Here is a 15,394-nt window from a genome sequence, read left to right as displayed (position 1 = left end):
GGCTAAATGGCTAAAAGTCAAAGAGGAGGTATATAAATTGGCCAGAAAAAGCAGCAATCCTGAGGACTGGGAGAAAGTTCAAATTCAGCAGTGGAGGACAAAATATTTCATTCGGAAGGGGAAAATAGAGTAAGCTTGCAGAAAACATAAAAACTTACTGCAAAAGTCTCTAAAGATATATGAAGAGAAAAAGACAGGTGAAGACAAATGCAAGTCTCTTACAGTTAGAATCAGGTGAATTCATAATGGGCAACAAAGAGATGGCAGACCAATTTAACAAATACTTTGGATCTGTCTTCTCTAAGGAGGACACAAATAACCTTCCGGAAATATTAGGGGACAGAGGGTCTAGCATGAAGGAGGAACTGAAGGTAATCCTTATTAATCAGGAAATTGTATTGGGGAACCTGAAGGGATTAAAACCCTTTAAGTCCCCAGGCCTGACGCTCTGCATCCCAGAGTACTTAAGGAAGTAACCTTAGAAATAGTGGACGCATTGGCCATCATTTTCCAGCATTCTATCGACTCTGGGAGAGTTGCAATGGATTGGAGAGTAGCTCATGTAACCCCATTTTTTAAAAAAGGAGAGAGAGAGAGAGAGAAAACAGGGAATTATAGGCCGGTTAGCCTGACATCAGTGGTGGTGAAAATGCGAGAGTCAATGATTAAAGAAGAAATAACTGAGCATTTGGAAAGCAGGGACAGGCTCGTTCCAAGTCAGCGTGGATTCACTAAAGGGAAATCATGCTTTGTAAATCTCCTGGAATTTTTGGAGGATGTGATCAGTAGAGTCGACAAGGGTGAACCAGTGGATATTGTGTATCTGGACTTTCAAAAGGTTTTTGACAAAGTTTTGCACGAGATTATTGAGCAAAATTAAAGTTCATGTTATTGGGTAATATATTTATGTGGATAGAGAACTGGCAGACAGGAAGCAGAAAGTGGGAATAAACGGGTCCTTTTCAAAGTGGCACGCAGTGACTATAATAATAATAATCTTTATTGTCATAAGTAGGCTTACATTGCAATGAAGTAACTGTGAAAAACCCCTAGTCGCCACATTCCGGCACCTGTTCGGGTACACAGTGGGAGAATTCAGAATGTCCAAATAACCTAACAGCATGTTTTTTGGGACTAGTGGGAGGAAACCGGAGCACCCGGAGCGAACTCACGCAGACACGTGGAGAACGTGCAGACTCCGCACAGACAGTGACCCAGTTGGGAATCGAACCTGGGACCCTGGTGCTGTGAGGTACCGCAGGGTTCAGTGTTGGGACCCCAGCTGTTCACAATATGCATTAATAATTTGGACGAAGGAATTGAATGCAATATCTCCAAACTTGCAGACGACACTGAGCTGGGTGGCAGTGTGTGCTGTGAGGAGGATGTAAAAAGACTGCAGGATGACTTGGACAGGCTGGCTGAGTGGGCAAATACTTGGCAAATGTAATATAATGTGGGTAAATGTGGGGTTATCCAGTTTGGTGGCAAAAGCAGGAAGGCAGATTATTACCTGAATAGTGGCAGTTTAGGAAAAGGGAAAGTGCAACGAGACCTGGGTGTCATGGTAGGACTGTTGCTGAAGGTTGGCAGGCAGGTACAGCAGGCAGTGAGGATTGCTAATGGCATGCTGACCTTCATAGCGAGAGGATTTGGGTATAGAAGTGGGATGTCGTGCTGCACTTATAGAGCGTCTTGGTGAGGCCATACCTTGAATATTTTGTGCAGTTTTGGTCTCCTAGTTTGAGGAAGGACATTCTTGTTATTGAGGGTATCCAGCGAAGGTTCACAAGACTAATTCCCGGGATGGCAGGACTTACGTATGAAGAAAGACTGGGTCAACTGGGCTTGTACTCACTGGAGTTTAGCGGAACAAAAGGGGATCTCATAGAAACATATAGGGCGGGTTTCTCTGACCACCCCCCCTATCCCGCCGGGCCGGAGAGTTGCCGTAGGGGGTGGCGTGAACCCCACCTCGATGCCGGCTGCCGGATTCTGCGGCACCGGTTTTCGACGGGGGCGGGAATCACGCCAGTCGGGGGCCGTTGGCAGCGGCCCCCCTGGCGATACTCTGCCCCGCGATGGGCCGAGTGGCCACCCGTTTTTGCCCGTTCCCGCCGGCGTAAATTGGACCAGGTCTGTACTGGCGGTCAGCGGAGTTTTGGGGGGGGCGCGGGGGATCTGGTCCCGGGGGGCCCCCCACAGTGGTCTTGCCCGCGATCGGGACCCACTGATCCGCAGGCAGGCCTGTGCCGTGGGGGGCACTCTTTCCCTCCGCGCCGGCCGGTGTAACGGTCCGCCATGGCCAGCGCGGAGAAGAACCCCCCTGCGCATGCTCTGGGATGACGCCAGTACATGCTGGAGCTTCCGCGCATGCGCCAACTTGAGCCGGCCGGCGGAGGCCCTTTGGCGCCGGTTGGTGCGGCGCCAACCCCGCTGGTGCCGGCCTAGATCCTGACGGTACTGCCCACCCCGCCAGTTAGGGTGGAATCCCGCCCATGAAATCCTGATAGAACTGGACAGGCTAGATGCGGGAAGAATGTTCCCGATGTTGGGATGTTGTGAACTAGGGATCACAGCCTAAGAATAAGGGGTCAGCCATTCAGGACTGAGATGAAGAAGAACTTCTTCTCTCAGAGAGTTGTGAACTTGTGGAATTCTCTACCACAGCAAGCTGTTGGGACCAGTTTGTTGGATATATTCAAGAGGGAGCTGGACGTGGCCCTTGTGGCTAAAGCGATTAAGGGGTATGGAGAGAAAGCGGGAGTGGGATACTGAATTTGCATGATCAGCCATGATCATATCGAATGGTGGTGCAGGCTCTAAGGGCCAAATGACCTACTCCTGCACCTATTTTCTATGTTTCTATCATTGATTGCATCCATTGGTATTCAAGTTACCCAGTGACCACCCAATCAGATTCATTAACAGGAAGGGCTTCCACCTGCTTGACGTTTAGCTGCTCTAAAAACTTAAGAAGAAATTCTCCGTGAGGTCGTTCTTTTGGCAGCTCCATGACTTCTTCATCCCATAGTCTGTGGATGGATCTGAAGGGACAAAAAATATCATTTGAAGTGATCACTTGAAAAAACTGCAGGCAGGATTTCAAGTGTCACTTCAGGCGAGACAATCAGTGCAAATTGCACCGCTTGTTCTGCCGTGATTCACATCGCGATCTTCCCGCGCTTAGCGATTCCTTCGGAGGAGGGTGTCTCCCCCCCCCCCTCGCCAACATCAGTTCCCATTGCTGGTACTATGGGTAGCATGGTGGTTAGCATAAATGCTTCACAGCTCCAGGGTCCCAGGTTCGATTCCTGGCTGGGTCACTGTCTGTGTGGAGTCTGCACGTCCTCCCTGTGTGTGCGTGGGTTTCCTCCGGGTGCTCCGGTTTCCTCCCACAGTCCAAAGATGTGCGGGTTAGGTGGATTGGCCATGCTAAATTGCCCGTAGTGTCCTAAAAAGTAAGGTTAAGGGGGGGGTTGTTGGGTTACGGGTATAGGGTGGATACGTGGGTTTGAGTAGGGTGACCATTGCTCGGCACAACATCGAGGGCCGAAGGGCCTGTTCTGTGCTGTACTGTTCTATCTATCTAACTTATGGCACCCCTCCCCCAGATAAGCATCACCCTGCTATTGGGATCACTTAATGTCTCCCAGCTTCATGCACACCCCCCCTCCCAGAATGCTGCCCCCTTGCAGGCCCCGTCCCCTTGGCAGTGTCTCCCTGGCACTTCCCCTTGGTACCGCCGGGTTTACATTGCCAGGGGGTAAGTGCCACAGCTGGCATGGCCCTTGCCATGTCCCCAACCACCAATGTCCTTAGAGCTCCATGGTGAGGTCATCACATCTGGCGTCCGATGGTGGAGACCTGTAGTGATTCTCGCCGGCTTGGGGGAAGAATGCTGAGAGGCAGAAGAATATGGCCTCAGACTGGCCCTGCATATTTAAATTGCAAGGTAAATATGTTAACTTGGTTCATGCCCTGCAAGGCCGTGCACCAGATTACATCTGCTACAGCGGGTCAGGAGCATTGGGCTCAGTTTGGCACCCGACACGAATCCCATTTTGAGGTGGTCCCACTATTCTAGCAGCATAGTGGGATTTGCGCCGGGCGCAGTGCAATTCGAGAATTGTCCCCACAACGCTCTATGAGAGCCCCAGAGTCAGAGTGTTACAAGTAAAGCCATCTGCTTACTAGGACCACCATGGAACAAGCAATTAGGCTTCTCAAGATGGGTTTCCCTGCCTGTACCAGTTAGGTGGTAGGCCGCATGCAATACACTTCTGCAAGGGTCCCTTTCATTGTTGTGGCTCTCTATAAAAGGGTCCTCAAGTGGGGTGTGTGCGTTGAGAATGGTGAGACCCTGGAGCAAGACGAAGTGAGAGGGACGGCTGCAAAATACCGAGGTGCTTCAGCTGTACAGGGAGTTTACCAGGCATTAGGCTCTTAGGTCTTATCAGGATGGTGTGCATCTCCGGAATCATTTTATTCAGGGACATTTCAACTGAACCTCTGACCCAGGCTGAGCAGGATGGTACAGAACACTGAGTGCCTTGTGCCAACACTTAAAATGAAGACACATCCCGGAATACGTAAACGCCTACTGCTAGTGGAGGACACACGTCTGCCATCGCCATCGAGAAACCCCAGATCTGCTTCACCACCTCTTAACTCTTGTCCAACTATCAATAAAAGGAGTCGCACACATGTGGTTTCAATAAAATATAATAACCTTCATTGTCATAAGTAGGCTTACATTAACACTGCAATGTAGTTACTGTGAAATTCCCCTCGTCGCCACATTCCGGCGCCTGTTCAGGTACACAGAGGGAGAAGTTACCTAACAGCCCATCTTTTGGGGCTTGTGGGAGGAAACCGGAGCATCCAGAGGAAACCCACGCAGACACAGGGAGAATGTGCAGACTCCGCACAGACAGTGACCCAAGCCGCGAATCGAACCTGGGACCCTGTGCTCTCCAAAACGAAAATTGTGCACAGGACAGGAAGATGTTAGTAGAAAGAAGAGACTCAGTGATCCATACCTCCTTCCTCTATCCAAGTCCAAACCACCAATATAGGTGGATAGGAAGAGAAGGAAAGTGGAACTGGTGTTAATCTCTGTGGTATACCATTTCTAACCCTTACTAATAAAAACAACATTGATCACCTTAATTTTTTCATTCCCATTCACCAACATTTTATCCAAACTGTTGCATTTCCACTTTTATAGTACACATGAACTGTAGCGAGTGACTTGATGGGAGGTTTATTGAATGCCTTCTGAAAAACCCCTTTTCCTGCATCTGCTGCTATATCAAAACTTCAATCCTCTCTATTAAATTTATCCTGAACCCACAAACCTATGACATAGAAGGCAGAAAACTACTAACTGAGACAAGGGGTACCATTCACCGGGGATGGATCCGGTCCCAATGGGAGAATCACACGAGAGCCCTAATTTGGGCTCCATGCCCGACTTGGTGACACAACGAGCCATTGAATCTAGCGAGAGGCCTCTCACGAGATTTGCAATGCTCGAATCATGTCAGAGTACCTTTAAGAAATGGGTATTTAAGAAATGTACCTTTAAGAAATGGGTGTTTATCAGTGATGTCAGAGTGTGGGTGGAGCTGGGCTGTCTGTCAGCTTTTTACTTTTGCTTTAGGCTGTTTGCTGCAGGGTGTGTTTTAGTTTTGTTTTCAGAGCTGGATAGCTGCAGTCACAGCCAGAAGGGGTATTAGGCTCTATCTCTGTAATCTAAAGATTGTAAATCGATCCTTTGGTGATTTAAAACTAATAACTGCTTTTAGTAGTGACTTTAACCTGATGTGCTTCTGTTTAAAGGTTTTTTAAAAAGTCTCATGGATGTTAAAATGACAGCTTAAGGATTACTTAGTGTTGTATTCTTTGGGGGTTGTATTTGAATTGATGGTTGCTAAGATGTTCACTGTATGTTTTAAAAAGGTTAATTTGAGTTCATAGAATAAACATTGTTTTGCTTTAAAAAATACTTTTCCATTTCTGCTGTACCACACCTCTAGAGTGGGCCGTGTGCTCCCCATACCACAATCTATTAAAAGTTGTGGGTCAGGTAAACTCCATGATACACTTTGGGGTTCTCTAAACCCTGGCCCATAACACTCGAAACATCTCGCAAGATTCTGTTGAATCTCGCTCGGCAAGATCCAGATTGGTATATTTAAGTGAGCCATTAGGCTCATTTAAATATGTCTGCGCGTATTCTACCAGGGCCCGGGAACTATCGGCCATGCTTGGGAGACGTCGCCAGGGTGCCGGTTTCCACAAACGTGGACCAGGCATAATGGCACCAGGTTGAGGGGGGGGTCTCCCAGGTCAATGGAGACCCTTGGGTGGTTGGGCTCTGGGCAGGGTGGTACCTTGGCATCCAGGCACCTAGACATTGCCATCCTGACACAACCAAGGTGCCATGGTGGCATTGCCAGGGTGGCAGGGTACTGCCAGGGTGCCAGCTTGGCGGTACAAGATTGTCCAAGCCAGGGGTCGGTCCAAGTGTGCCTTATCCACAAAAGGTGGTGTGAGACGGATTTGAGACCTCCATAAGAGGTATGTTGGTTGTAGTGATGGAGTCCGGAGGCCATTGTTGGGTCACTGAGGGACGCCCCGATTTGCGAGTACTCTTACTGCACTGGCAAGCTGAACTGTGTAGTAAACAATATAAATGTGGCCTCAATGGGGCATTCCCTTCCCCAAAAAATGACAAAGTGAATAGCGGGCTCTTTCTCAGTTCTGTAGGTGTCAAGAAACGCCCCACTAAACTTGCTCGAAATGGAACTCTGTTTTTGACCCATTAAATTGCGCCCAACCTTTCAAGCTCACATGATGCAGTCACATGGACTCAAAACGTTAACTCTGTTTCTCTCCCCACAGATGCTGCCAGATCTGCTGAATTTTTCCAGCATTATCTGTTTTTAATCATTTTGTCATCATGTATATTTTTCTCAAAACAAATATTTTTTTAAGCATTTTGAGCACCGTTTGACTTCTCTTAAGTGTGTTCTTTGCTTTATATTGCTGACATCTGGTGCTATTAGTTTCTTGTCTTCCTGATTTCAGATTCTAATAGAGTTGGAAACCGCCCTGTTGGATGACGAACCTCACTGGTACAAACTCCAGACGCACGATGTTTCATCAATGCCACTTCCTCAACCTTCACCATATATGCCACGCAGACACCCACACGGTGAAAGCCCAACAAGAAGGTTACAAAGTATGTTCAGAGATATTGGGTCATTTTTTCTTTTTGTTCCCTGAAATACAAGTTAGTATTAATATTGTTTGGGTGTGATTTAAATCCTCAATGGATGACATTGAAATGGCATCCAGTAAGAAATATGGTGCAGAGCCGGAATACTATATCCTAATTGAGACTTTATTTTTCTGCTATGCTTATAATTCACTCCTACAACTAATGTGTTGGTCAGTAATAAACATGCCTGACCCTGCCAGATGAGGAGCCATTTGTCCCCTGACAGGGATAACATTGGAATAGCATAAAGGAGAAGTACTTTTCAATCATGGATGAATGGCACCACAGAATGATGGACTGTCTTGCTTCACCGACTAGGAGATTGAGTCCAAGAGGTTTACCACAAGAATGAAGAAAAGTTAGGAAGGTTAACTCCTGAATTCTGGTGCACCTCCTAATGGCTGGTTTAGGGAAGAATTGGTGGTATCATGGGAGTCAGTTACCAGTTTACCCTCATCCTATGTTTCTCAGCTGTGGCACATTCATCACCATGCACAAAAGTATGCAACCACTGTCAGAGATGCTTGTTCTTCTATGCTGCAGGAATTTACCCATTCATTTTCTCCCTGACTTGTGCAAAGTTAGGATATCTTGAATAAAATCATGGCTATCTTTTCATGTTGTTGAAGAGTGTCAAGCACCACATTTGGTAGCCCTGCAGTTAACAAAACAAGAAATACATTCTGCTTACAGTTAATATGCTTATAATGAACATTACAGCATTTTGAATCAATTATTCAGCAAGGATCTAATATAGGTTAAAAAAAATAACACATTGATCTCTTCCTGCTCAAGACTTAAAAGGATTAGATCAGCAAAGTTGAGAAACTGGAATATTCTGATTTCATTAGTGCAATCCATAAACATAATTGTTACAAAACCCATTGGAGAATGAAAAAAAACTCCATTGATTGAAGTCAGCGTGATCATTTCTTGAGTTAAGTCTTACACAAATGTTGCCTTGGTAGCAAAAGGTTCAACTGCTTGCTCTCTAAGCGCCTTTTCTCATTCCTGCACAAAACACGCTGTAGTGATTATTATAACTATTAGTAGATAGAACGGATAGAAACTGTAGCCAGTTGTGGTGATATGATTTGCATACCTGTCTGCCATTGGGGCAGAACACCGGCTTACCATTGGCCCTGGTCGGTCATGTGCCTCTCGACTGATTGGTCGAGAGGCTGAGTTAACCACGCCTCCTTGCCGAGGTATAAATAGTCAAACGCCCGGCGGTCGTCCATTTTATTGTAGACAACCGCAGGGCTAAGTTCTAGCTTATTAAAGCCTAACTTTTGTAAAGCAACTCGTCTCTCGTGCAATTGATGGCACATCACCAGTTATGGCAGTTATGAGAGATTTTGCTTTTGATTAGTTCAGCTTGCTTTATTTCTATATAAATACTGCTCTATTGGCAAGGCAGGTTGCCTAATGCTAATAATCTATCTACTAATGACTTATTTGCCAAAACGTCTTATCAGCATTGATTATAACTTTGGAGAAACTAGGCATATTAACTGTTCATTTCCATTATGTTGCTAGAATATGTGTTTTTTGCTACATATTTGTTTCATTCGTATTCCATTCTGACATTTATTTTCCAGATACAGGTCCATGTGCATTAAATTCAGGTAAATTACTAGCATGAATCAATGGATTAAAGAGATAAAACACTTGGTGTGTTAACCAACACTTGAGAGTGACTGTTACAGAGTGCTATGGTTGTGCATGTAGAAAAATTCTAAGATGCTAGATCAGCTCTCCTTCCCACCCAAGCTTCTATTCCCAACTCAACCCTGAATGAATTACTTTGCTGCTGATGTTAATGTTACTTCTAATGTATTTTTTGTGCAATATATAAGTGAGTGCTCCATCAATCATGCCTTTACTATTTTGATGCGCCGAGAGTGAGTTTTTCGCAGTTGCTTAAAAAGGTCTTGAAGATTTATTTTTAAAGCTTAATAAAACTCTTAAAAGATCAGCACTATTTTTTGACCAAGAAAGAATATGTTCAGCTCAATGGTCATTGATGTTTGGTGTTATTTCTCATTTTCCCTGTCTTGCAGAGATAAACAAAATTATCAAATTATATACAGGTCTATTGTAATAGATATTTTCAAATACTGGATATCTACCGAAAGGGGTAACCAGCTGACCAAAGAATCAGTGATAGAAATATGAGCTAATTATATTTCAGCCACTGCTAAGCTGACTGAAATCAGCATAGATCAGGAAGCGAAGCACAGAGGCTCACAGTATGGCTCAGTACTGTACTGGTTGCTGCAGTTACCAATTGGGCCTTTGAGATCCAAAAATCAATTTTCCTAATTTTTCAAATGAAGTTTCCTTCAGAGGGATTAGACAGAAAATCACAATGCTGCTCTTCATACCCTGTGAAAAAGATTTTAATTCCCTATAGTTCTTCAGCCTTTTTGATATTAAAATGGATGAACTGGGGAAATTAGTCAGCTGGAATAGTTTTACCTGACTTAATTGAATATATAATGGCAAAAGTAAATGTGAAACAGATTCCGCTGTAGTAATGTATTGATTCATATATAAACAGAAAATACTGGACAATCTCAGCAGGTCTGGCAGCATCTGAGCAGAGAGGTGGGACCTAACTGTCAAAACTTCAACAAACAGCTATCCAGACTCGAAATGTTAACTCCATTCTTGCTCCCCAGATGCTGCCAGACCTGCTGAGATTGTCCAGTATTTTCTGTTTTTGTTTCAGATTCCAGCATCCACAGTAATTTGCTTTTATATTGATTCAATATATATATACAATAGGAGCTAAATTTGAGAAAATGCTTCTGTCAGGTTTAGATCATCAGATATATTGGGAAATGATCAAAGCTCCTAAGCTGTGAGCAGAACATATAGTCAAACATGCTGTGGTTTGCTTAAACTTATTGATCTACATGCTTCGTTCTTATCGAACACCTTGTTTACTATGGAACAATAATTTCTGAAATAATAAAGTGAATTACTTTAACAATTGCACATCTGCAAAACTTGACTTCTCGCTCACTATTAAATAAAAGAAGAAAGAAATGGGGGCCTTTATTTCTACAATGTGTCATTCCAAGGGCTGACCATGAAGGCTGTAAATAATAAGTGTAACAAGAAGTGGAAGTTCACCACTGAGCTTAAATTTTGATCACAAAACTAGAGGAAATTAGATCAAAATTAACAAGCTTCATACAGAGAAGAACTTTTCCCAAGCCCATGGAGTGGATGATTTATGAAATATATTCTCAGCAAAAACAGTTAATGCCATGTTAATTACCTTCTGTAAAAAGGTGATGGATACCTATCCACTAACAAACAAGATTAAAGTTTTTAAGTACATAAAGGTTAAAATTTCCAGATACGCTATTGGTGTGGTGGTTTGTTGTGCTGTTTGCCTGTCAGGATTGAATAGTGTAAACATAGATATCTGAAAGTATTCTGGAGTTTTTCTGATTGCTTTTGGAGATCATGGCATATTTATGGAAATTGAAGACTGAATAGTTGGGCAGAATCCATAATCGCACATATTGTACAATGCATGTCTGTGAAATAACTGGATGGATCTTTCTCATTCTGTGCATTGTTCTGTGCCTATTGTACGTTGCTTCTCTGAATTTCAATTGTGATTTGAAGAAACTGACATTTTATTTTTAAAATGGCTTAAGGAACATGACATTTTGGAATCTAAGAATCTTGAAGGGCTAGTGGGCCGGCACAGTGGTTAGCACTGCTGCTTCGCAGCGCCAGGGATCCGAGTTCAATTCTGGGAGTTCTCACATTCTCCCCGTGTTTGTGTGGGTTTCCTCTGGGTACTCCGGTTTCCTCACACAGTCCAAAGATGTGCATGTTAGGTGGATTGGCCAAGATAAATTGCCCCTTAGTGTCCAAAAGGTTAGTTGGGGTTACTGGGCTATAGGGATGGGGGAAATGGGCTTAGATAGAGTGCTCTTTCGGAGAGTCGATGCAGCCTCAATGGGCCGAATGTCCACCTTCTGCACTGTAAAGGATTCTATACTTCTAGTTTTCCTGGATTAACTTGGTATTGTGGCCACATAATGAGTAGCTAGCTCCTTTAAGGGACATTCTCTGAGGGAGGAGTCATCCGATCCACTCAACCAATCAGGAACAGAGTTGGAATTTCACTGGGACGAGTTGGGACTTGTCCCGGTGGTTGGACCTTAAGCTGCGTATGTAACGCCCGTTATAAGCATTCTGTAAATAGTTGCTTTTAGCTGTAATGAAACACTGTGTTTTATAAGTTAATTAGTGGAGCCATCTCTTGAAGTTATCACGTTGGCGATGAAGTAACGACCAGTGACTCAGGTTGCAAGAATTTGTGGAAAAAAGTCAGATTGCAAAGAGTTGCAGAAAAAGTCCAGATAAGTCCGGAATGCAAGGAAAAATATAGTCAAAATTCCTCTTTTTGGGAAACTAGAGTCATTCAACCCTGCTGCAGAAGATTGGGTACAGTATGAGAAAGGCTTAACATTATTTTCCCATGCAAATGAAATAGAGGGAGAAGAGAAGCAGAGAGTAATTTTGATAATAACATGTGAGGCACAGACATAGAGGGCGCGATTCTCCGATGTCATGCGGCATCGGGAAAGCCGTTGTGAACTCGGCCGAGTTTCACGACGACATCGGAGGCCGCTCCTCGCCCCCTATTCTCCCCCCTCCGGGGGGCTAGGAACGCTGTTTCGAGAAACTCGGCCGCCGGGCCTTGACGCTTGCGTGACGTCACAAAGTGACGCCTAAGTGACGTCAGCTGCGCATGCGCAGGTTGGCCGTCTCCAACCTGTGCATGCGCGGTTGACGTCTTCCCCTCCGCTGCCTTGCAAGACGTGGAGGCTTGATCTTGCGGGGCGGCGGAGGGGAAAGAGTGCGTCTCTTGGAGACGCTGGCCCAATGGTCGGTGGGCACCGATCGCGGGCCAGTCCCCTCCCGAGCATGGCCGTGGTGCTCGATCCCCTCTCCGCCCCCCACAGGCCCCTAACATATCCTTTGCGCTATGTTCACGCCGGCAGCGACCAGGTGTGGTTGCCGCCGGCATGAACAGGTCGGGAACGTCAGGCCGCTCAGCCCATCCAGGCCGGAGAATCGCCGGTCACCATGAAAAACGGCGAGCGACGATTCCGCGACATCACATTTTGGGGGGGGGGGAGAATCACGGGGGGTGCCAGAGCGGCGTGTCGTGATTCGCCCGGCCCTCCCGTGATTATCCCACCCGGCGTGGGGAGCGGAGAATCGTGCCCACAGTCTCATTCGAAGCTTAAAGTCCCGGATTCCCACAATACCAAAACATTTGCAGAGATCATACAGTTCTCAAAGGGCATTGCCTCCCCAAGCCCACAGTAATTTTACAGCGTCACAAGTTTAATTCAACCGGGAGAACTCGAGGCGAAACCATTGGAGCTTTTGTGGTGAGGCTCAAGAAGATTGCACAGCATTGTGATTTTGGGACTAAGTTAAATGAGATGCTATGAGGTCGTTTAGTATGTGCCATCAATGATGAAACCATACAGAAGAAACTTTTGACAGAATTAGACATAGATTTAAAAAAGATACTGGATATTGCTTTAGCCATGGCGAGCATGGAGAATGGCGTCCAACAGTTATTAAAAACTCTGAGTAGCGCAGTCTACCAGTTAGGGCAAGAAACTGCAAGCAGCAATAGCGCCAGGAGTGAAGGCGCTGGTCCAAGCAAGGAAGTGTATGTGGGAGCTGGAAGAGCCAGAAGGTATAGAAGATTAACTCCAGAGCCTAGGGTGGGCGGAGAGTGCACAGTGTTGCAGATGTGGGGGAAGCCACACCCCCCCCCAGACATATGCAAATTTAAGGAAACAGAATTCATCAGGTGATTGAAAAAAAAGGACACCACGGACATAAGCAGTGAATGTCCAATACTAGTAAATTGGACAGTACAGAACCAGTTTACCATTCGGAAAATGATCCTGAAATGGAGTGGAAAGTTATGTTTGGCAATAATGTAAAAGTGGGATAAGTGGCACCGATCACAGTGGAGTTATTGGTAAATGGAAGGCCATTACAGATGGAATTGGACGCTGGGGCCTCAGCCATCATGATGGGGGATCAGACCTACCAGTACTTTCAAGAAGGAGTCCACCCACTGAAGTTGAAGGACACTGGGACCAGGCTGAAGACATATACAGGGGAAGCAATAAATATAATGGGTACAACAATGACGTCAGTGAGCTGCCAACAGTAATCCGCTCGGCTGCCTTTAGTCATGGTAGCTGGTCAGGGGCCGAGTTTAATGGGGTGCGACTGTCTCCAGAAGATCAAATTTAATTGGCTAGGGATTTTCTGCATCGAAGAAGGGGCCGGCGCAAAATCATCAGCAAGTACAAAAATGTTTTCCGTGAAGAACTGGGAAATATAAAAGGAGTTGAGGCAAAGTTCATGTGAACCCAGAAGCCACCAAAAGAATTTTCAGGGCTAGATCTGTACCAAATGTGTTATTGGAGAAGGTCAAAACAGAGTTGACAAGGCTGAAAGACCTAGGCATCATTCTCCCAGTGCGATTTGCAGAATGGGCGGAATCCATTGTGCCAGTAGTGAAACTGGATAAAACCATTTGCACCTGCGGGGATTGCAAACAGACAGTGTTGATGGTGGGGGGGGGGGGGGAAGGAAGGGTAGCCCTCGGATAGACTTTGGGGGCAAACTCCCTCGAAGTTGGCCCACCGTGAGGTCCACTGCGTCAGGTCCACATTTGTCATGACCAGTAGTGATTATCGCCCACGTGATTCCCGGCCCAGAGGATCGGAGAATCACGCGGACCCAGAGAATATGACGCAGCAATTGAGAAGATACGTTTGTCTTTCAGTATGCATGGCCTCTCCGAGGTGCTGGTCACGGACAACGGCACTCCGTTCACAAGTGAGGAGTTTGCGAGGTTCATGAAGACGAACGGCATACGCCATATCCGCACCGCTCCATTCCACCCGGCTTCCAGTGGGTTGGCAGAGTGCGCAGTGCAGACATTCAAACGAGGCCTAAAGAAGCAGTCTTCAGGGTCTATGGACACGAGACTGGCTCGTTTTTTGTTTTCATATAGGACCACCCCACATGCGGTGACTGGGGTAGCTCCCGTGGAACACCTAATGGGCCGGAGACTTCGCACCCACCTTAGCATGGTTTTTCCAGACATTGGCGCAAAAGTACGCCGCACTCAAGAACGACAGGGACATGGTTTTCCTCAGCATCGGCTGATTCGGCAGTTTACGCCTGGTGACCCAGTGTTCGTTCGAAATTTTGCTAGTGGTGCCCAGTGTGTCCCTGGCGTTATCTTTCTACGAACGGGCCCTACCTATCTCTTACCAGGTGCAAGCCCAGGGTCGTCTACAGCGCAAGCATGTAGACCACGTTCGGTCCTGAAGACCATCTCTTCCAAAGATTCCCCACCCCCGGAGCTCATTTCTACAGCCACAGAGACAAGACACAGTGGAGTGTATTCCTCACAATCTTCCTCTGGTGCCGCACTCAAAGCCTGCGCAGGTCATTGCAGAACCGCGTGGAGATAGAGACGCCGAGATGACGGAGGCAGCGGACTCCGACTCCGAGATGGAGACACAGGACGCCTCAGAGGGGGAGTTCACAGGCCCACGGGCCGTGGATGTACAACCATTACGCCGTTCATCACGGAAGCGCCGTTCACCGTCTCGTTACATACCGCCCAATCCAGCGCCTTGTGCAAATGGTGTCCGGTCTGCGGCAAAACGAGTCCGACGCCCTCCTTCGCCAGGGTCTTCGGTGGATTCCTTGGACTTTGAGGGGGGAGGGATGTTATAACCTGCCTGCTTATCATTGGCTGAGGACTAATGGCAATCCCACAATCCTTTGGGAGTATGAGCTTCCCCAATGAGGGGGGCGGAGAAATCATTAGCAGATTTCCTGCATAAGTAAAGCTGGCCAGTTTGGAACTGGCTAGAGGAGAGTCAGCAACAAGGTAGTTGCTGCTGTTGTATGTTATTGTAAATAAATGTTATTTCTTTCTATCCTTTAATTTGTGCTGGATTCTTCGTGGCCCTCACAAAAAAAACCCATGCATAAAATTCCACTGCAATGCTGTTC

The 15,394-nt window shown here is 46.2% G+C and overlaps 1 protein-coding gene across 41 annotated transcripts in view; it reads left to right on the top strand.

Annotated features, from left to right (window-relative positions):
* The window catches only part of rims2a (regulating synaptic membrane exocytosis 2a), a 1,202,647-nt gene that overhangs the window by 749,018 nt on the left and 438,235 nt on the right, over positions 1-15,394 (top strand). For 24 of the 41 annotated variants that reach the window (XM_038810037.1, XM_038809989.1, XM_038809993.1 and 21 more), the window contains 2 exons: positions 7,096-7,249; positions 8,890-8,916. In XM_038810037.1, the coding sequence (XP_038665965.1) occupies positions 7,096-7,249; positions 8,890-8,916 (181 nt within the window). The remainder of the gene's footprint in view (positions 1-7,095; positions 7,250-8,889; positions 8,917-15,394) is intronic. The other 17 variants (XM_038810036.1, XM_038810038.1, XM_038810032.1 and 14 more) reach the window with 1 other exon arrangement.

This window comes from Scyliorhinus canicula, chromosome 10, assembly GCF_902713615.1.
Source record: "Scyliorhinus canicula chromosome 10, sScyCan1.1, whole genome shotgun sequence".
Classification (NCBI taxonomy): domain Eukaryota; kingdom Metazoa; phylum Chordata; class Chondrichthyes; order Carcharhiniformes; family Scyliorhinidae; genus Scyliorhinus; species Scyliorhinus canicula.
Note: the sequence above shows the minus strand (reverse complement) of the source record. Positions and strands in the feature narration are given on the sequence as shown.